Raw genomic sequence first — 23,756 nt, 5'->3', positions numbered from 1 at the left:
TTATTTTATGCCTTTCATGCCTTTATCCTATCCATGCAGAAATTGCTTTCTAATTCTGTTCTGGAGGAGACCTCAGAAGTAGTTGAGAACTAGATAAGATGAGCCGTTACACACTTGCATGTAGTCCAGATCAGAGCCTGTTCAGAGTTCATCTGAGTTCACCTTCAATTCAATGGACATTACTCATCAAGAGACTTGTTTCTTTATGTAAAAATGCTATATTTTTCATTATTTGTTTTGACACTATATTCCAATTAGTTTGAAAGTTGAAGCGTAGTCATCATTGGCTTTTATGTCTAGCAGGTCTAAAAGCAGATGCACAGTTAATGAAGACTGCATAGAAGAGTATTACTTATTCCTTCTTTTCAGTAAATTTAATCCCGACATTCAGTATAGAAATAAGACAGATATTGCTGCTAAAATTTCAACTCTACCTTCAGCAGTAGTAAATCTCAGTTTGCATAGCTTTTTTGTTCAGTTCCCATACTTTTCAGCCTACTTTTCTGTAAATGTAGGAATGTTCATTTGATGCAATGATGATGTAATTATAACGAGGAGTGTTTTCCATTCTATCCACCCTGATCTGGTGGGAGGATTATAGGACCAAGTGGGGATGTTGATTATTCATTTTAGTTCTTTTGATACAACAGAGAAGAAAAATATTCCTGATGGTGTTACTGTATTAAAGAAGTTAATGGTCTGGGGAGAGGATGAGGAGGAGGAGGTAGTACACAGTCCTAATCCAGGTGCTACTTATTAAATACAATAATTGATTTACAATGGCTAAGTTACTGTCAGATGGTTTCCTTGAGTCTCATGTTAACATATGATAATTTCTATGTTATTCTATGTTATTCTATAATTTCTATGGTACAACAAGAGAGGGGTTTTTTTGCCTTATAGTTGTAATGCAATTTAGTATTGTCTGATTTGAAAATTTTGCAGAATGTTGCAGATTCTGTAGGTATTCTAAAGCTGTCATCCTGGTCTATCAGTGAAAGTTTTTGTTGTGATTTTCTTGGAGGAATTGAAAGACAAAAGGAGTTGAGAATAGTATCAGAAAAGGCTTCTGCCTATCATTACCTGCCATTGCTAATTACTGTCAAGAAACACTTGATATGATTTAAAAAGTGATTTTAGACTTTGGATAGAATCTGGTTGTGCTAGATTAGTATATTCCTCTGTTATAGTGTCTGTAAAATGAGAATTCACAGTGTGTATCAGTGATACTGTCTTGAACAACAACAGTGCTGACTGAGAATGTGTGTATGGGATCATTCACAAGGTTCTATCTTAATATTTGTGTTTGTTTGCTCATTGTATTTATTCATGAGCTCATGAGAACTGCTCTCTGGATACACCATAAAAGTTACTTTAGTTATGCAGCGAGTTCTATTGCTTCAGCCACAGGAACCTAGTCTAGTTAAATTACTGAAGTATTGTGAGGAAAAGTAGTGAACTGTGGATGTTTAATTTTTTGTTTGCTTTTTTTTTTTTTTAAAAAAAACTTTAAATTTAGTCAGCTGGTTAGTTAACAGAAGGAAAAGGAATGGCATGAAGACTCTAAGTTGATTAAGCATCAAAGATACTGAATTTTAGTTAATACAGCTATTTATTTGTGCAAAAATTTAAAAAATATTTATGAAATGTCTTGGAATCTCATTTTTGCTCCTCTGCCTGAAGGGTGATGAGAGATTGTAGCTCAACAGACTACATTAAGCGATTTTACAGGAAGTCTGAAACATGAATTGCAGTCTTTGTTATTGGAACAATTTAAATGGGGGAATTGAGTTCCACAGGCAAAAAGAGGAATCTATTCTAATCTACCTATTCCTAACAGATGGCAAGCACTAAAATGAAATACGAGGTTACTGTATCTTTCCTGATAATTTATTCTGGAGAAATTTTTTATCTATTGTAGTTTATTGGCTATAGCGTACAGTTGGTGTTTGAGCCCGATGGACCAACACGATCATTTCCTTGAAAAGGATCAGTTGCTTTTTAGCATTATCATTTGAGCCATTCTACTTATGGGAGAGGAGCCAGGTTCTTGTATTTTAATAATGTAATTTATCTGAGAAATTCAAGATAACTGTGTTTTATAAATATTCTTGTCCTCTGAAATCAAACTAATAATTGTGTTTTGTATGTGCTTATAAAACAGTTCCAAAACTTTAAGGTACTGTAGACTTTAATTTTTGACAAGATTTCATGTAAGAATTCTCATTTAATATACCGGAGGAAATACGTAAAACATTAAATATTTTTTTGACACAAGTAGAGTATAATTATGCAGTTGATACTAGTTTAATTTTTCCTCCTCCTCCTTCAGTTTTTAGTTTACTGTTTCCTTAGAGATGGTCAAAAAGGAAAAATTTAGGTTCTAGACAAGAAAAGCTATGCAGAGTTGAGGAGTGTCATTCTGCCAACATTTGAATGTATAGTCAGCTTGCACATGAATATATGTAACTATATCTAATAAATCGACTTATGTGTACATAGTTGCCAGTTAAAATAATACTAGTTTATTTTTATGTGGAATACAGTAGCTGAACTACTCTACTTTTTAATCTTGTATTTGTTTTTCCAAATTAAGAAACTTAAATAGTTTTAAATGCACATTTCTCCTTTTTTTTAATTATTTGTGCGGTTTCTGTACTATATTGAGCCCTTATTATAACAGTTCAAACAGATTAATTTAGGAAGCTTTTCAAAAATTCTCTGCAGTCTTATAATATTTGACATTTCATTAAAAAATATGCTTTCACTTTCACTTCACTTGACTTCTCAAGTGAATTAAGTAATTTTTACATGGTTGGATTCAAGCTATTGGGCAAAAATATTTGTAGGCTTATATAGGACTCAGTTTGCAATGTCAAAGTTACAAAAGATGCTGTAACATGAAATATTAAATATCAACAGCTTAAGTGTAGTTATCTAACATTTGCTAGACAGAAAATTACAGGGAATTGTATGAGGCAAATAATTCCTGAGGAGACAGTTTTCATTATAACGTCCTGGCAAACTGCTATTAAACCTGCAGAAAGGGTGTGTCATTGGGGTTTGCGTTGTTGTGTTGCTGTTGTCCACCAAAACCAAAAGAATGAAGGAAAATGGGAAAATAGAACAAAGTGATTTCTCCTGGGAAGATGTTGCTGTATGTTTTATCTTCATGTGTACTCCTTAAGTTTCTGCATATGCTGTTTTTTCATTATGTTGAATAGGCTTTGTCTTACCTTGTAGATGGCCAAATTATATCACCTGATAAGTTCTCATTTCTATCAAGATCTGAGTCAGCTGAAGGTAGAGGAGCAGGATGACTTAGTGAATCTCTTCTATACTTATTTGAGATATTAAGGGTGGTTGACATCTTGTACATGTTGTGGGTGTTTGTCAAGTATTTATATAAATGCTGATTAATACTTATTAGATTATATAACCATATTATCTATCTATAAATACTTACTACGTTATTGAATTTAGTACTTCTGTATTTTAACTGCATACTTACATTTAGCTTGAGGAAAAATTCCAAAAATTTCTGAATCAAGTACAAGTCTGACTAAACTTTTAGAAACTTGAGGTAAGCATAGAGAACAGAAGTGCTTACAATTTTTTGAGTCTTGTTTAATATATGTAATATATAATTATGTTAATATATGTAACACTAATATTCAGTACAATCTAGGTGCTACTAGATAAGAGTCTTTTGGAATGTGGGCAGAATTTACATAATAATGTAGAATTTCCAGCTGCAGTGAGAGTAACTAAGTATTGTTCTTTTAGGAAGAAAGCAGATTTGCACAATCTAAAAGAATAAAAGCGTATTAAGTTTCAGAGATACCTTGAATTACTGCATACATATTAAAAATTAAATCACTTAACATTAAGGTATAGAGTTGGTAAGAGATGGGGTCCAAAGTCAGAAGAAGTAATGATTTTGGGTGTTTGGGATTTAATTTGAATTATATGGAAAAGTGGATGCTTTTACTTGGTCTTTTGGTTTTCTTTTGAGTAACTTTCTCGCTCTGTTTCAGCTTTTCTTGCTGTAAATGGCTCATTTGTAAAACATTTTGAAGTCTGTTGATTACTATGTAAGAGCTAGGTGATATTATTATGGAGGCATAATTTTCAGAAAGTACTGAGTACATAGCCGTAGAAATCAGAAGCATGTGAGACAGCTGAAATAAAGCAGCACAATGCTGTCTGCAGGACTCGAGATAGGAGTTTTAGATATCTTTTAGATATAGGAGGAAAGCAGGGTTCCTCCATGTAGCAGTTCATGTAGCTCCTTTCTAAGACATGGGAAATCTACCCTGGCAGGACAGGGTGAACTGAAATTGAATCTCCAAGAAAAAAAATTAATCCTGTGTGCACTCTGGCAAGCAGCCTGAAACCTAGTTTACATTGTCACATTGTTTCTCAGTAAGGATAATGATACTGTAAAAGCTACTGTACAAAGTGTTTCTTGATACAGTTATTGTAGACAATATCAGTCTATTCAATTAGCGCTCACATGAGCCGTGTTATTGTTGAGATAATCTTATTGCTGGACAATTTAACTGTAGCACCATGTTACCTAAATATCTAATACCGGACAGACAAAGGTGATTAATAGTCTTTCTTTTCTAGTTTAATAATAGTTGTAATATTACAAATGGTTTAATAATTAAAAGTTTTAAATATTTAAAATACTATAATGTAATATTGTCATAATAGTTTAATAGATTAGGCAAAGGAGGCAGATTCAGTGGTTAATTTTGATTCATTTCATGATGAATTATCCCAGCAAGAAATGAGTCAAAAGTTGAGACACCCTCAAATGCTTTGCCTCACGCAGGAATGGGATGGTCATATTCAGTATAATTACTTTTCTCTCATCACCTAGAAATTTGTATCTATCTTGACGTTACTCATTCCTGTAAGGTCAGAAGTTGATGTTTTAGTAGTCTCCAGACCAAGCTTTAGCTTCATCACTGAAACAGAAGTTGCACGCTGATTGTACTTCCTTTGGCAGAACTCTGATTATATTTCCATTGACACTATTCACAGACTGCTTTTGAACAAGAAGAGTTGTCAACTAGCAATTATTTTTGCCTTTATCAGTAACGACTAATGAAAATGTGTAATGATTTTTTTTTCAACCCCCCCAACAAATTTCCTTCATCTTTCTAGTTAATACTTACTAATAATTGAGAGCATATTTCAAAATAAGACTTCCTGCTATAGGGCAAAGCCCTAGAGGAAGACTTCTGAAGAAAGACTAGGATGAGCTAAAAATACAGGTTGGTGGACAAATGCGTTCTGCAAGAACAGCATTCCGAACATATCTTGATTCCATACCCTTGGTAGCAGTAACCAAAATGGTATGACCATCATCACTGATGTTGATAGATGTTGTGAAAGATGTCTTGGTAGCTACTTTAGAATCTGTCCTTTAATAGCATCAAAATTTTTAATAGTGACTTTAGCCTCTATTGTTAAAAGCATCTTTGGTTGGGATTGTGTATGTCAGCACTAAAAAACATGATAGTAGGATAAAGAGATTGTATTATTTTCAGAAACACTTTCTAAAGGGGAAAGGGTGAGTCTTTGAGCTTAACCTCAGCTCTCTTGTGATGGGCACTTTTTTTTTTTTTAAGTGGTGGAAGCATTGTTATCTTGGAAGAACAGGTAGGCACCTGAAGTTTTTTTTTTTTTTTTTTTTTTTTTTTTTTTATTTTTTTTTTACCTTTTTAATGTATTCTCTCTCCCTGGCCTCTTTAGGAAACTTTCATGAGGAAGGAGAATGAGACCAGCAGTAGCTCTTTCTGTAATCTAAGAGAAAGGTTTTCACCTTTTGCTGTTCATTAGTTGTTGAAATAAATAAATGCATACATAGATACATAAATATATACCTAAGTAATGTTATTTAATGTTTTAATTCTGGATATTAACTTAGACTCAGGTATCCTTTGACACACATAGACTTGTTATATGTTTGTGGGATGAAAATGCTAATTCTTAATGCACAGTGAGTGCCCCCTTACACTGTCTGTGGGTCTTCACCAAGTTCTTTGAACGGATGTTATATTTGATAGAAAAATAATTGATCCAGGTATACATAATCCTGCATAACTGGATGAAATGCGGTGTTCTTGCAGAATTGGCTGTAGATTCCATTGAAGGATGTAAATATCTTTGGTTCATTGAGCCTCAGTTCAAAGAAGAGTTCACATTAGTCTCTAATGGAAAGTATCACTGCATAGAACCAACTTTAAATTCCAGGTCAAGGAAAGCTTACTTGCTTCAGATGAAGGAATAGAGAAGATCTTAAAGAAATTTCTGTTAGTGCTCTTCAGTACATGTTAGACAGTTTATCTGGTCACTTACTAATTTTCATCTCTGTAAGAACGGTGGGGAAATTTTTCATGTGGTCCTGGAATTTGTGCATCTGGGAAAGTGGATGCTGTCTGGGTGTTCTCTCAGTTAAGGAATTGTTTATGATTCCTTGGAGTGCATTAATTTAGAACAGATGACTATCAGTTTCAGCTACCTGAAAGTATGAATGCATATCTCTGCAGATTATAATCTGAGAAATACTGATATATTTGCTGCTCTTGGAGAAAACACAATTGCTTTTCAAACTTAATCTGAGGATGTTAACATTCATTCACTTGCTGAAATAACATGAAGCACTGAGAAACACAATCCCTCCATTATAGAAAACCTCTCTTCCCTGGCATCTCAAATATTACTAGTTGCTGGACTAAAAAAGATTGTCCTTCTGCTGATTATCTATATTGTCTGTTCTCTGACAATTTTAATTCATTTTTCTTGAAATACATGATAAGAATTGCATACACTTTACATTTCTATTTAGATCCCATTGGTTGCTTGTGCAATAAGAATGAAATTTCCCATGGTTGTTTCAGACTTATATTAAACAATTCCTTTATTTTCTGATCTTTCTTTCTGAGGCCCAGTGGTCCATGCCAAGTAAAACTTGACTAACTCTGATAAATTTGTAGCTTCTTTTTTATTTTTACTTTTTTTTAACCAGATAAGATTTAATTCTAGGGTATGTTCCAGCAGTACACTCTAAAATATTTCAGGATGTAGAAAACAGCTGCCATCTCTGCAAAAATAATATAAATGGGATGCAGAGTGCATGTGAACCTAATGTGTCCTATCAAAGATGCATCAAGTATCATTCTCAGAGGTGGAATTAGTTTTTTCCACCAATGATAAACTGTCCCTGAACAATGTGCAGATCTGTGAGGTTAACAAGCTTGAATTCATTCCTTAATTTTATTCCTTTCTCTGCCTTGATTTACTTCTCTTGGTGAAGTTTGAGCTCACTTGGTAGAGTCAGCTTTCAATGTTTAAGTAAATGATTCATTACTTATCAAAACAGATTGCACTGCAGTTTGAGATACGTGGTCCATGAAGACTGCAAAATCTGTTTTGCTTCCCCTTAAAAAGCTTAAGATAATTGCCCTATGGAATTTAACGTTAGCGAATGTGCCTAAGAGGATGCTGTACGTATGTCATCTCTTTTCTTTAAGCTCTCATTTTGAGGTTTATCAAAACTTAAATTACATTGCATAGTGTGTGATCTTTTGCACATACTCAGAATGAAATCATAGAATCATAAATCCCCATAGAGAAGACTTGGTTTATTCTAAGTAACATAAAAACAATATAAAATCCTTTCTATTCATTTTTTTCATAGAAAACTGCATTATGAATTAAAAAAGCCAGGTAATTAAAGTTTTTCTGCCTATAGAAATCCAGCTGAGATTAATTTTAGTGTCATTTTCATGTTTGGATTTATTTTCCTGTGAGGTAGTCTCTTTATCATCATTGTTGCTTTAGTTTAAATATCATTGTCTGGGATTAAGTCTTGATAATTAGCTGATCAAGGTAGTGTCATTAAATGTGAAGGTTTATATCAGATTTTTTTTAGTTACAAAATATACACTGCAGAATTATACAGTTCAAATATCTGTTTCTCTGATCCATTAATTCTCTCTCTCTCTCCTCTCCCTTTCAATTTTTACAGGAAGACATCTACATGTATGGAGGTAAAATTGAAACACATAATGGGAATGTTACTGATGAGTTGTGGATTTTCAACATACACAGTCAAACATGGAATACTAAAACTCCTGCAGTACTTGTACATGGCCAACAATATGCTGTGGAGGGTCATTCAGCACATATAGTAGAGCTGGATAGCAGAGATGTTGTTATGATCATCATTTTTGGATACTCTGCCATATATGGTTATACAAGCATTGTGCAAGAATACTACATCAGTAAGTAACTTTCAAATTATTTTTATCGTGTACTGGTAAAATACATTTTCTTTTCTTTTTTTTTTTTTTTTTTTTTTTTTACTGAAGGACACTTCTTTTTAGAAAGATAAATATGTTTCTTACTAAGTAAATATAATCTCATCTTTTTTTTCCTTTAATTTATGTAGATCAGATTTCTTGTTAGTCAGTAGTGCCTCATACATGTTTGAGGTATACTGATTTTGGATATGCACTGTCATGTTTATGGCTGTGGGACTCTAAAGAAGGCAAAGGTTGAAATCAGATACTCCACAGAGTTGTTTTTTTTATGATACAACTTGCTCATTTTGACCACAGAGCAGATGGAATAGAAAAGATTAAATAGAGAGAGGAGAAAAAAAAAAAAAACATAATACACAGTAGTTACTACACGAACGTGACTATTTTGAGGCTTTAATTAATGCTGCTCTAACATTTTCATTCTGATTTTCAAAATTTAATAACCTTAATTCATTGTTATTTATGGGATTTGCTCTAAAGTAAATAATTGTTGCTACTAGTAGAAGTGAAAGGTAAGTAAAGACAATTTTCGTAAATAATTTGCTACGTCTGTGAGATTACTCCTGCAAACTGGAAAACTTTTGTTATGAGTGATTTTAGATTTTAGAATTACATAAACTTTTCACACTCAGATAAAATACAAGACAGTATAAACTATAGTGCTTCATCTTATACATGCTATTTCTAAGATACTGTTTTTGTTGAAAAATTTTGAAAATACATCTTCTGATGAATCTTTAAGAATATTATTATGTCCATTAATTCAAATGCTAATCTTCAGTTGCCTTTTTTATTCTTGTTTTCCATTGAATGGATCCAACTTTCTAACAGTATTTAAAGCAATCACAATATACGTGCATGTAAAATGCAGTGTAATATTTTTATGTTGAAGTATTGTACATTTTTGAGGTGTTTAATTTTACTACTTTTTGTATGCGTATGTTACTGCATATGGATAGAAGCACTATATGTAGCGTTTTGGCATGGGTAAGACCATTCAAACCTTATAATCAGAGCTTGTGCTTCTTGGCATCTTATCTGTAATGACAGCGTTGAAGTTTGTAACAATACAGAACAAGGGAAGAAGAATGGGAATAGAAAGAAGAGAGTCACAATACACTTTGTCAACATTTATAAATTTCAAAAATCTGCATGCAACTACTCTAAAAATTCAATCCTCTCAGAATAATGTTCCCTGCAACATTTTAAGATTTGTAAAGGCAAGGGATTAATGTCCATTAAAAAAATATATTTAATTTCTGAAAAAATCAAAAAGAAAAAACTACTAATCTTCAAGGAAAAAAAAAAGAATATCTAAGAAAAGTTACTATAGTATTCTCAGTGCTCATTCATCTTAATGTCTGTTGGAATGCTGAACATCACATGCTTCTTTCTTAGCCTGGAGAAGAAGTACCAAAATTGTTCTTGGATATTATTCATTAGATTAATAGCGAAGAGGGAAGAAAAAAAGGAGGAGGAGTGTATTATTCACTGCAGTGTAAAATTTTCTCTGTCTGTAGAATATTTTATTATGGGTATGATAGAAATGTACAATTTCCTATTTCAAAACTTCCTTAATGTGCTAGAGCTATATTTGTGGAGGATTAGTAAAAAGGACTGTTATCTACAACTAAGCAGATTAAAAAAAAAAACAAAAAAAAAAAAAAACAAAACAAAAAAAATCACAAACAGAAAATCTCTTTCAGCCAATGTATGTAAGCTTTAATTAGGAGAAAGCACATTTTGCTCTGTGGGTCTAAATTAATCTCAAGTTTTATGTTTTCTTCCCAAGATGATAGTTTTACCATATACTGGTGGGAAATTTTGTTTTTAGGAGAAGGTTTGCTTCATTACTGCATTAAATATAAAGTAAAATTGTAACAGTATAGAGCCTTACTGTAGAATCCCAATGATTTCAGTGAATCTACTCATGATGAAGGATTATTTGCTCATGCAGTGCTATGCAGAACATGGTCTATGTGCTATAATTGAACAATTTCTGCAGTTCCTCATGTTACGTTTAACCTCATTGACTCTCCCATGTTCCCTTCCCCCAAGGATAAATAGGTTTTATGGCAGATTTTCCTGAATTTTGTGCCAGGTACTGTGTTTATCTACAGTTTTGTAGCTGTAGATATTTTTAACCGTTTTTAAGCTGTTTTTAACCATGAAATTCCAGGTGGCGGTTAGAACCATGAAGGACTAGGTTGTTTTTGTTTTTATTTTTTTGGAACTTAGCAGCTCAGACTCCAAACTCAGAGGGCACAGGAAGTGATAGAAATGCTGTTCTTAACTTTTGCTTTTTAACTATCATTCTATTTGGTTATCAAGAAGGGCTTCTGACAAAGGAAAGTTAGAGTCCCTCATTTTTTCCTCTCTCTGCTTCCTTTAAAAACACATATTGCTGCAACATTTCACATTGTGCTACTTTATTCATTGTAAATGTTATCGTCCATGGCTCTTAGTTCCAATGTAGACTGTTCTTCAAGCATTTATTGCACGTCTACTGAAAGAAGCAGGCGCAATGTAGAACATACCCTTTGAATCATACTAATTGAAACTTCTATTGATCTTTTCATATTACAATATACGGAAATCTGGTGCTAAGGTGTGCTTTAGGTATTGTGACACCAATTTCAATAGGCTTTGGGCCATGAACCACCTGAAAGTATTTTAATCATTTGCGAATTCCCTAGCTTTTCGCGTAGGTATTGTGCTATGCAGTTCTTTTTAACAAAGCATGTTAATCTAATGTGTGCCTTGTGAAAGCAGAGGAGTTAATTTCTGCTCCAAAGGTATGGTGGTTGTTGCAAGAGCAAAAGAACTTCCCCTTGTCCTTTCTTGCTATACTCAGAATTATGGCTTTTGAGGAACCAATAAATCTTGGTATGGGAATTATGTGAATTGTTTTACTAACTTGGATCATAAAATTTTTTTGGGTTACTCCCCAGGGAAATTTATTTCCCTTTAGGCTAGCAATACCTCGTAAACCTTCTGAAAATCTCAATGTGAGTCTGAAGGTGAATATTAGCGTTGTTTTTAGTTGAAGTTTCTAAAAGTCTCCAAATTTGTATTAATAAATACAAAGAAGGTCTTTTTTTCAAAAGTTAGCTTGAACTCCATAATTGCTAGAAAGAATTTAGTTTATTGTCAGTGCAATGAAGTGAAGATGGGAAATGAGATTCTTGGATATTTTCTTCCTTTTACCTAATCTGTTTGAAGGTTGTATTGTTTTAAGAGTGAGACCAATGCATGTACCTTACCTTTGAATTTTAGCAGATTTATGGAATATAAAAATCTTCAATCTTTTCAAACCTTTTTTTTTTAAGAAACATCTTTATATATTTAGCCCAAAAAGCTATTTTATTTATTCTATTTTCACTGATAAAGTGATAGGCGCTAAAAAGAAAAAAAAAAGGAAAGAAAGGAATTCTTGTTGTTTTGGCCTTTTGAGTTAGTTTTATACAAAGAAATGAACTAGAAAAGGAGGAGTAAGGTTTAGTCTGTTTATTGTTTCCCTTTGCTGATGGAAATATGCTTGACTTTGAATATGATTAGCTTAATATGACCAAAAGCATAGAAGAGATCACCCTGGCTATTGAGATTAGTACTCTTTTAATGTGAACACCGTATCTTAAAATTATTTTCAATAATACATGAAGATTGATCTTAAAGCAATTGTTTTTTTTTGTTTTTTTTGTTTGTTTTGTTTTTTTTTCTTTTTGTTCACAGTGTCACTGGAACATAATTTCAAGACTTGTAATTTTAGTGACTAAACATCATCTAAATCTTAGTCTACTTTTATCAGTGGTTTATTTGTATCAATTTTTGTTCCAGGTTACATATTGTTGCAGTGTATAATATACAGTTGATCTCCCTTTTTGTCATCTACTCTTTTTGCATATGTTTATAGGTACAATCCTCCTTTTTGGTAGACTAATTAAGGCAACCTTGCCTATTCCTCTGTCATTCTAATAATTCACCTTTGCACCTCTTCCACAGTGAGTTCATATTTCTTGAACATGGATGCTTAGAAATGCCTGAGAGATATTTCAGATGAGATTTCACCAGTGTCTGGCTAAATACCTAATTCTACTTTGAGAACACCTCTCTTGAGATGACATTTGTAATACAACCATGAAAGTGACATTAATGGCTCATTAATGGCTCAGACTTTCTCTTATGAAGTAATGCACGTGCTTACTCACCTCAATCCTTACCAGCTGGTGAGCTTCCATTTTATAGAGTTCATAATCATTGTGCTAATACTTATGCACAATATCTTTAAGTTATTATTGAATTTGGATCTATCTTTCAGTTGCCAAGATCATCCAATTCACTCTGCATGTTATTCTGCTGTTTCTGTGAATTGATAGTGCCTAAACTTAAGCCATCATCACATCTTAAATTTGTGATAGTGTTATAAAATGCACTGATTCTTATATCTGATCCTTAAAAATTCTCATTAGTAATCCTAGTTCCTTTCAATACTGCTCATTGTTGCTTCTTTATCGTTGCTCAAATGACCTCCAGCAATTATGGCTTATTTACTAATTTCCCACTGTGACATTATAGTTAAGGGCATTACTGAAGGCCAGCAAGTTGAGACTCTGTATGCTCCCTTGTATAAATTATTTGCTTTTAGGTAAGTGTAATATAAATGGCTTGGTACTTCATATTGTCCTGAAAGTATTTTCCCCTTATTTAAACATATTTATTTGTACTTTTTTACACCTATGTTCTTAACCTCTGCATATTTTTGAGGGCCAGATTAAGATTGGTGTTTGTCCAGACCATCTCTCACCTCCCTCTTCTCTTTGGTGTGAGTGCTATGGCTGCTGTTCTTTAGTTATATTTCTTGGGATGTGTTTAAAATGCTTGCTGATGGACCTGTATTTTCCTATGCCCTGTGCATTGGAGGTTTGGAATGGAGTTGTATCCCTACGTTGAGTACATCAGATGCCTTGAATTCTGCTTCTGTCTCAGCTGTAATTTCTTTTTCCACCTATTTCCGTTATTTCTATTTATTTTATTATTATTCTTTGCTTGATCATCATTCAGTTGGACCTGTAGAGCTTGATTCTGTTTGATGACCAAAGTCACTAGAGTATTGCAGCATGTAACCTTGTCCATGAGTCAATAGCTGGTAGACTTAACTGTCTCAAGTTATCACAGTACCTTGTCTAGAATTCTCCAGAAAATTGCCCAAATGTTGATGAACAATGTCATGTTTATTAATAAGATTCAAATTACAGGTGAAAAGTAGAAGCAAGTTGTAGTGGAGGGATTTTTTTTTTGTTGATTTTGAAAATTAATTTGACCTTGTTTTTACATTCTCCATTAGATTTACGAGATTTTAAAACTGAGGAGCCCCCACCCCTTTTGTTTATTGTAGAGCTATTTCTGTTATAAAGCAGGAAATTGGAGTGTTAGTTTGTCAGTTCTAGGCTAATTTGGCTTTTTAAGCTGTTGAGTTTGCAGGATTTTGCATGACTGATTTGCTCAGTGAAGTAGTTCATCTGATCTCAGAATTGAGAGCGAGATGCCTTTTGGGTAGGGGCAAAGGTATGTTAATATCTGCAAGAATAATTGAATTTGCCTAAAAATAATTCAGTTTCTTCTGAGTGAATACTCTTATCAATGAATAGTTAAAACAGAGGGGATCATCCACATAGAAAAGTCTTTAAATTCAGACAGAAATGCTAGAGAAACTGCCTTTTTTTGCACTGAATATTTTAATACTCAAGATGCAGAAGAAATGTAAAAGACAAAGCAAAATTATGTGTTTATATTGCAGGTTTCAGTGTCAAAGTTCAGATATCTTAAAAGAATTTAGAAATAGAAACAAATAGAAACTATAATACTCTTTTTTACTTTTATTTCGAAGAGATGTCTGTGGATGTCTTTTCTCAAATGTAGTTAGATATTCATAGCATATGTTCTTTATTATACAAGAAGGAACAATCTTCTGCTATTTCAACACAAGTCATATAAAGTTATGTAATATGCAATTTTACTGTAAAAATATTCTAGATTATATGAGAGCGAGTGAAGTACAAATGCAATATATTCTGTTGTGCATATAATTAATATGTCAGTCTTTAGGACTGTTCAATAGTTAAAAAAAAAAAAAAAAGAGAGAAAGAGAATGTGGTTGGAGATAGAAAGGTGTATCAACAGACTCCTCCTTAACTCTCTTACATAAATTGTAAATTTTGAATAGGCTGTCTTCTACAGGAAATACTTCTCTAGCTCTTTAGGTGGCTTGTTGTGTCATCAGCTGGTAAGATGGAGAAAATTGGAAATTTGCAGGCCACAAGCAATGACAAATCACTTAACCTCGATTCATTTTATTCTTCAATATAAGTACTTATTGTGAATAGTTTTATTTAGTGTCTCTTTATAGCAATTAATGATGTTAATGATGTGATGTATAGCATACCTCTAAATGAGCTCATATCAAATTTGTCTGCATGGAGGTTTTCAGCAACTGAATAGGTGTATTTGCAGTTGAAAATCGAATGAGCAATCATTGGAAACTAGTTTTAGTTTAATAGTTTTAATAGTTTACTAGCAAAATTTCTGCCTGTATCTGGTGTATACTTTGAGCTGTCAAGTTACATGTTTCTGTGAGATCACAGCTTGTGGGAGTTCTGCCTCTGCCATGCTCCTGCAAATGGTTTAATCACAATAGATATGGCGCATAGAGACTCTCTATCCCTCAAGAGGAAGAGTTAAGGTTGAGTGAGAATGCATCTTAATTCTTCATTTTCTCTTTACTAAAGTATTTGAGATTTTTTGTGCGTGTGTGTGTGGAATTTTGGAAGAGTATGAGATACTGTCTGGTACCTGTAGTTCTTCGTTAACATTGTATTTGTGATTTAATTAAGAATAGCAGATAACAGACCAGTAACATTATCCAGTTGCAGATATTTCGATACATTGGTGCAAAATTAGTCTTTAAAGAGAGTCCCTTGTTATTGGTGTATTTAGGATTATATCAGTAATGATCTATTTTACATATTCTTCTAGTATTGTGTGATAGCAATGTTGGGACTTAAATCTGTCTTTCGTGCCTGTATTCCAGGGTCTAATTCTTGGCTTGTGCCAGAAACAAAAGGAGCAATTGTGCAAGGTGGATATGGTCATACTAGTGTCTATGATGAACTGACAAAATCTGTTTATGTCCATGGTGGATACAAAGCATTACCTGGCAATAAATATGGATTGGTGGATGATCTTTACAGATACGAAGTTAATACAAGGACATGGTAAGTAGAGTTTGTAATATGGAAAGAGAAGTGAAAGAGCAAAAAAGGAAAAAGCATTTAACTTTAGGGCTAATGGGCTAAGCATTATTTTAGCCTTATAAAAAGTTCTTTATCATATTTCTTGAGGAAAATTTGTGCTAGGTTTATATAAGAATAGAGATGAAAGTATGCAGAGGTTTTTGTTTAGTCTTCACTAACATTTACCACATGATTAATCTTTTCTGAAGAATGTAAACCTGATATTTATTTTAGATAAGTCATTTGACAAACTGTTTTTTCATAGAAAGCTTGACATTTTAATTGACTGCTAAATATATATAATCTGAGGAAATTCATAATCTGAGGAAATTCATAATCTGAGGAAATTCATAATCTGAGAAACAATCAGAATATATTTCATCATATTTACTGAATAATTGCTTTAGTTTAGTGTTTTCCTGGTCTTAGATACTGTTTCCTTCTATAAAATTTGTAAGGTGTTTATGACTTTTCACATGTTAGTATGTACTGATTTATTCTCATGTTTTGCAGGACTATTTTGAAAGAGAGTGGTTTTGCAAGGTATCTTCATTCAGCTGTCTTAATCAATGGAGCTATGCTCATTTTTGGTGGGAACACTCATAATGATACTTCGCTGAGTAACGGTGCAAAGTGTTTTTCTGCTGACTTTCTTGCATATGATATAGGTAGGTGTTGTGGATTTTTTTTGTATTTTTTGATCATTTGATTTTAGATACCAGTGTTGCATTCTTAAGCTCTGCTAATGTGCTCCTTTAAAATCTTGATTACAAACATCTTAACAAAAAGGTATTTATAAGTGTCTGTTTAATTAAAGACAGGCTTTTAATCCGTAATAGTTTTAAGATTTTGCTTTATGGAACAAAGCATACCGGATAAAATTACCAGTTTTGATCACTTTTCAGTGTTCCTTATGCTGTCCTATAATGTGAATAGCACATATATTATTAAATGAATTACAGCAATCAGTGCATTTTAGTGTTATTAGAGATTGTATTGAACAAAGATCCTAGCAGTTGTTACCTCCAAGTGTGGATTTATATTTTTTTCTAATTGTCTGTATAGTACTAACAAAAGACGATGCTGGAATTTTTGGGGGGGAAAAAACGGAAAGGTTTTATTCTGCTCTGAATATGAATCTATTGCATTGTTTTGCTTTCCTTAACTGTTTTCAGCTTTTAATTATGAAACATTTGACCCTCCTTGGAAAAGTAAGTTGAATTGATTTGTTTGAATCTAAGCCACTTGGTGAAGTATAAGTCACTGGCTTGATTAAAAGCCAATGGTATATTGTTCAAATACTCTACTTTTGATTATTAGCTCAGATTTCTTGTTTCAGGATAGAAATTTAGAATGTTACACTAAATTTTCTGAATTAGGTTGGTAGGAGAAGTTAGAAAATGGATTTTTGGTGTAACAATAACCCCTGATTCTTGTCTTTCTGATGACAATGAATAAAGCTTTCAATGGGGAAATAAGCTTTATCTCAGCTGGGAGGAAGACAAGAAACCACATTTGCCGTGATTGTGTTTATAAGTGCTAAATTGCTATGATCTTACAGCTGCTTAATTGCCAGCGTTGCTGCTATTTATTATTATTATTGGAGGCCATTCTTCACTGACAACCAGGAAAATTGCAAATAATGTTTTTGTAAAAAATGGTGTTTATTTGACTATAAGAAGTAAGAAGGCATATACTGGCATGTGCAGTAGCCAAATAGTTTCCATATATAGTAGTATAAAAATAATAAAAAAAAATTATCACAGGAAATAACTTCATCTTCTCATCCAGAATCTCTGTGTTCACACTGTCTGTCATCCGTGCACTGATGTCTGCTCCCGTGCACTAGTCTCTGATGTGGCTTTGTTTATATAGTGCTTGAACTGAGGCAATAAAATTTAGATATAAATATTTGTCTTATGCATTTTAGAAGATAAATAAATGCATTTTGGGGGTAAATAGGATAGAAGTACTTACACTTTCTGTTAGGAGTACTAATGTGCTGAAAATGGTTTCAACTTATTATTCCTCTCATTGCTGAAAATTTTATTCTTTTCCTGTATTCTCTAATTTTTCCTTCCTTCTTTGTCATGTTCTATCAATGCCCTGCATTCATGTTACTATTCTTGTTTCCCATTTTTTTATTTCCTTGCTCTTTCATTCTTTAAAATTGTATCCTACCTAACCTATGAATTTCTGGAGAATTTTCTGTACCTTAATCATCATCATTCCTGTGATGTAGACCTGCTCCAAGCTGAAGAGCTGAAACATCTGCTTTCAGTATGGGATTTAAGGATATTACATTGTTCTGTTTGGCCTGCCTTTCTTTGTTTCATTTTTTAAAATTCTGATTAGACCAGATTACTCTCTTTCTGGCTGTGCATTCTTCCTCATATTTTTTATTATCCCCTCTTGAGTCCGCTTTTAAAATTGTTCTTCTCCCTGCTTCTTTTTCCCTGACTTCTATTTCTGTCATGATTTAGTCTGTTCCTTGATGTCAAGGGATCTCAAATGCAAGATAGTTGTTCAGGGCTTTTATCAGAGTGCCATGATGGGGGCTGAGTTGCAGTCAGGGAGTGGAGAAACCAAGGTAAGCAGCAGTCTGAAAGGTGAGGCCAGAGTAGTCAAGTCCTGATGGTCTGTTGTTATGCCTCCGTAAGCTGCTTCCTGTCCTGCTTATTGTCATTGCTGTTCTTACCATAAACAGCTCTTCCCCTCCTCTGGTGTTCGTGCTCTTATTTTACATATACACTGCAAATATAAATGCTCAGGTCATAGTTTAGCCAAAAAGCTGAGCCGCTTGTCCTGGGAGCTAAGAAATGGGAAATACCTGGGCTGTCTGGGAAACACTCAAACAGGATTCTGTTAAGAACAGCTCATGGATAGCTCCTGGGTCTGTTCTTGGCAAGTGTTTATCAGCTGACTGCAGTTGTAGAAGAGGGTAAGGCATGACCCTTTGCATAGCAGTAGCAAATGGCTCTTTATGGCTGTGTGTGTCGATATCGACCATTTTGCATTTACTCTCATAAGCAAATGGTACATTTAATATATGGATCATATATGTGCTATTTCTTGCCAGTTTTATTGAGCATTTGAATAAAGCGTTTTCATAATAGCTGTAATTTTTTGATTGTATCCCCGTATTAGGTATTCTATAACTTGTAAGAATCTGATAGTGCAAGCTATTACTCTGCTCTCATTTCAGCTTACATTCAACTTCAACTTACAAAGTTTTAACTTTTATAAAGTAGGGCTATCTCCTCACTTCAGAGAGCAATATATTCCACGTAAGTACGTGTACACTTGAGAGGCAGTAGTATGAATCCTGGGATCTGAATAAGTGTAACTTTTAGACTTCCACATAACAGGAATGTTTTATTCTACTTCATGAAAATGTTTTACAGTGTTTTTTGTTTTATTTTGTTTAAGATACAAAAATATTTGTTTTTCTTGTTAATTACAATATTTAATATATATGTATTTGTATTTCTTGTAAATTGTTTTGCATGCCTTAACCTGATGAAGTACAAAAAAAAGTAGTAATTCATTTTTTAAAATTTCTAGAAAGATTAATTGGATACAAACTTAATTTCTGTGTTATTCATTTGACCAAATTAAATATACATAGCACACATCAGATACACATTTCAGCTTTTTCAGATAATAAATACTTATTTTTCTAAAAATTAGATAATTATACGATGGACATTTGCAGAATTTTATTTACGTTATTTGCATCATGAGATTTTGAGAAGTGCTCAGAAGACAAAACATACTATGTTATCTGTATCATGTTTCCTAGATAGGTTGCAAATAATGGAGTGTAGTACTCTGTTTTATAAAAAATGGGTGCTGTCTGGAAACAAGCTGAATCGTGGAGATAGAGCCTATGCTGTTTATGTTCCAGTTAGGCTGTAGAGTATTGTTGATTATATCTTTTATTATATGTGACATAGTTTTATGGATAGTTTGCTTTAGCTTTTTATTATCTACAAAAACACTTACTGTTTTTCATATTAATCTGCAATAACTATTTGGAGAGATTCATCTCAGTTAAGTTTAGCTGTCTAAGGTTTGTTTTTAATATAAACTGGTAGTCTACTCTCCTTCTCTAGTAAATGGAACTAGGGATACCAGGGTGATAAGTATTTTCAGAGGGTAATTCATTTCACCTATCTTAGGATAGATTCCCTCCCCACTTCCACAGTGCCATTGCTGTCCAGGTAGTGAACTTAGTTTGTATGCCTGAATTTTAAATGACTAAACTTAGATGTCATGAACTAAGGAAGAACTTAATTTAGTAAGTTTAAAAGCTTATTATATATGAATGTTTGTTACAGATGAAGACTGAGAAATCTGGAGATGTTACACAGATTAAGTTGTCCTATTTTCATAATTTAGTATTATTTGCTGTATTTACTTAAATAGCAATAAACACACTGATATAATGAGAAGTCTGCAGCATAGAATGGGCTTTAGAAACATGGCCAGTGCTATGATTTTGCATTCCTCTGATGTCTTGCCAGCAGATTGGCCTGCAGGTTACTCTGTCAGTTCCTTAAAGGTCCACAACTGATTATTCTCATAGAGGTGAGGTACCAGCAGACTGTGCTGTTACTGTGTATGTTATGGTGAAAGAGGAAACTTGACAATGCGGATAGGGCTTGCTACTGGGCTCGGTCTTGGATGCTGTGTTTGACATGCTGTTTTGTAGCTGATACTAGTTATGGCTTTTTCCCACCTGCTGTTCTTTAGGGTGCCATGTACCTCTTCAAAACATAAAGGGCCCAACAAATGAGATCATACTATGATGGCTGTAACCATCAGTGTTCAAACTAGGATGTTTATTCAATTCTTCTATTACAGCATTTTGAAAGAAGCTTTAAAATAACAGTTGTCTCATTTAACTTGCTTTTTAAATAGGTGTATATAACGAAAATATATATACAATCCTTTTACAAGTCTGTGCTCCATGACAGCTCTTTGGAAATCAGGCAATTATATATGCAAAAGAGAGAATGTGTGCATACATAATAATGGCAGTTAAGAGTACAAACTGAAAAGTGAGTGTTTGAAATTTAGGCCATATACTTGAAATTAATAGAGTTTTATCTTTTAAAAAAGAAAACTTATCTTCTTCAATCTTTGCTGTGTAATTGGAAAACCATATTTGTTATGATATATACCCCCAGTTCTCCTGATTCTTTAGCACTGTTATGTGATACATAAAAATTACCTACCTTTAGGAGACTGAGACATGGTAGCAAGGATTTTGGATAATCTCCACTAGCTTTAAATTCTGCAAAGGGGCTCAGTTATAGAATGGGCTACAGTGTAACCTAAGTAGGATGAAAACCATTGTGGATAATTATGGCTGCTAGTTGCCTTGTGGTATTGCGCTTGTTGTGGAAAGACCTGCCAGACCAAACAGGGAAACTCTATGGTATTGTCCTGAAATGCACTGGAAAGTATGTAGTGAATATTCAGTCACGTTCTGTTTTCTGGGCTGTACCAACAGTCATTTTTTTAGGCTATGGTTATATCCGATGTATCTTAGTTATGGTAATCAGCATGATGAAAGTTTGGAGCTAGAATTCTAGAGAGAAAATTCTTTCTGCTGCTGAGTCCTCTCGTGTGCTTGGGAAGAGACGAGAGGCATTCCGGCTTTAGTTTTTCATTTCTGTCCTCAGAGTGCTCGGCATGAAGGTGTAAAGGGCATATGAGGTGTCTTTCTTCCTTACGCTGCCCTGTAATTAAAGTTAGATTGCTCTGTACTGATGAAGGTATTATGTAAAACTGATTTAAATTTGTACAGTGCTAGCATTACTGGAAAGATACTCTTTCTCTAAACATATTCTAACTTCAAAACTAATATATTTATTTGAAACAGCATTTTTTCAAAATATGGGACATAAGAGAATTGACCCAAATAACTGGTGTAAGTAATAGGTAAATGGATGGATGGGTGGAAGGCCATGTCCACATGGGTTTTTCTGAAGGAGAGTTTTCAACCTGGGGAAGCTGTTGAATTACAGTTTTTCATTTTTTAAATCTGTTTGTATTTGTGTGTGTGTGTGAGAGAGAGAGAGAGAGAGAGAGAGAGAGAGTATGAAGGGGGAAAATATTTGCATATATACACACAAGTGTGTATACTGAACTTGTTTTCCGTCCAGCTGCAGATAAAATCTCTGAAGCTGTACTCTGAAAGTTTAGGATAGATTTTTATGGGACTTCTTAATAAGAGCGCTTATGGTAATGATTGTAGAACCGTGATCTAGGAGCCTTGTAAAAGCTCAAATCTTTTGCATTTCTATCCCAATAAAAGCTTATGAAGTAAATTAGATTGTATTTTATGAGTTCTTGGATTCTCTGCAAAGTTTACAGAAAAAAATGGATTTGTTGATTCAGAATTGGAATTTAAAACAGGGATTCTAAATACAGAGATTAATGTTAAATAAACAAAACAAAACAGAAGACTGATGCTTTTTGAAAGTGTAAGGATTTTGATTTTGGCCCTAGCCCAATGGTAATACTAATAAATATTGGAACATAGCAGATGCTTTCATAGTATCTCCTAGCTGTAGCTGTATTTCAGGCCAGTCTTTATATAGGATCCTTATTTTAAAAAATGCAATAATCTGTACGTATAATAATCTCTACAATAATCTGCAACATTTCTCCTTCAACTCTTGTTACATACTGGATTTCTACTGACAGTTTAATACTATTGATTAAATAAAATGTAAATTCAGCTGCTTAGAAAAGACAACGTTCATTGTAAAGTACTGAGGTTTTTCCATGCTTTTTAAATGAATACTGAAAACTTGTTTCCTCTCTGGAAAAAATTAAGGTAAATTCCTGAGACTAAATTTAGGTTCACTTGTAATCAAATGTATTGCTTGTATTTCATAAGGAAATGAATGGTTCATTAGAAAAAACTGCTTTGTAGAATACAGTGTTTTAAATCTAGTCCTTGCCATCAACAAAACTAGTAAATTTAAATGCCTGTAAAATTGATTTAATAGGAAAAATATATGTTTTCCCAGTTCTGTCTCCTTTTAGAATTATAAATGGATTATCAATGTGCTATCACATAGAAAATGTTATAATTTAAATGTAAAACAGAGGTTGTGAGGGATTAAATGTTATGTATTCCTGAGCACTTAAGCCAAAAATGTTATTCTGGTGCAGTCTCTAGCAGCACTTAGCTGCTATTATCATTGTAGTAGTAGAAGAGCAAAACCTGAATAATATAAAGCACTAATTGTATCATTTAATAGTAAAGTTCAAGGTCATTGGTTTTTTAATATTACTTGGAAAGCTATGTATATAGAGTCTATTCTGGATATTAAATCTATAGTTAAAATTCAATTCATGCCATTTGAAACATTTGTCTTTACATTTTGCCAAGAGTAAATAGATTTTTGTAATCTGCACAAATAAAAATATTTACTTGGTGCAGAATGAGTTAGAAAATAAGTTTTCTACTTGTAACAAACTTCTGTGTTTTAGTTGTTTATGGAGTTTAGTTTTTCAGGGTCCTACAATACAGAGCCAAACAGAAATGTTTGTACTACACATCACAAACAAAAATATCTGTTTTTACCAGAGTTTTTCTAACTTATTTTTATTCTAACTTCTCTAACTCTTAGACTCTCTAACTTCTTTTAACTTCAATGAGACAAAAGCCTAACAAAAATTTTATCAGAAAGAAATATGATTTGCTAGTAGAAGCGGGACATACTGATGACATTTGTGATAACCTTGCTTTATTACGCTTTATCATTCCCCCAAATGTGGCAAAGTAATTGTTTAGAAACAACTGAGCAAAACCTACCTCTCTGTCTGCTCCTTTATGTATACTTCGAAGCAGAATTGTCATTTATATATTTGGTTACATGAACAGGCTTGAAAGCTCAACACAAGCAAAAAATGTCTTCTTCCTGTGAATATTCATTCTTTATGGCCCATGCTTGTTTTTGATAATGTTTAAATGCTTTATAGGGATTATAAGCCCAGTTTTCCTTTCTCTGCTACTGCTGTTGCTAAATTTTAGTCTCTGTCATCTAAAAATGAGATTCATGTACAAGAAGAGGAAGGGATTCTTGCTGCCCCTTTCCACTAGACA

At 33.3% G+C, this 23,756-nt stretch overlaps 1 protein-coding gene across 10 annotated transcripts in view; it reads left to right on the top strand.

The window, feature by feature from the left end:
• ATRNL1 (attractin like 1) overlaps positions 1–23,756 on the top strand; it is a 510,466-nt gene that overhangs the window by 76,174 nt on the left and 410,536 nt on the right. For all 10 annotated transcript variants that reach the window (XM_062580018.1, XM_062580017.1, XM_062580020.1 and 7 more), the window contains exons 9-11: positions 8,045–8,300; positions 15,427–15,610; positions 16,142–16,296. In XM_062580018.1, coding sequence (XP_062436002.1) covers positions 8,045–8,300; positions 15,427–15,610; positions 16,142–16,296 — 595 coding nt within the window. The remainder of the gene's footprint in view (positions 1–8,044; positions 8,301–15,426; positions 15,611–16,141; positions 16,297–23,756) is intronic.

Source organism: Rhea pennata, chromosome 7, assembly GCF_028389875.1.
Source record: "Rhea pennata isolate bPtePen1 chromosome 7, bPtePen1.pri, whole genome shotgun sequence".
Lineage (NCBI taxonomy): Eukaryota > Metazoa > Chordata > Aves > Rheiformes > Rheidae > Rhea > Rhea pennata.
The sequence above is the reverse complement of the archived record's forward strand: the minus strand, read 5'-3'. Positions and strand labels throughout refer to the sequence as shown.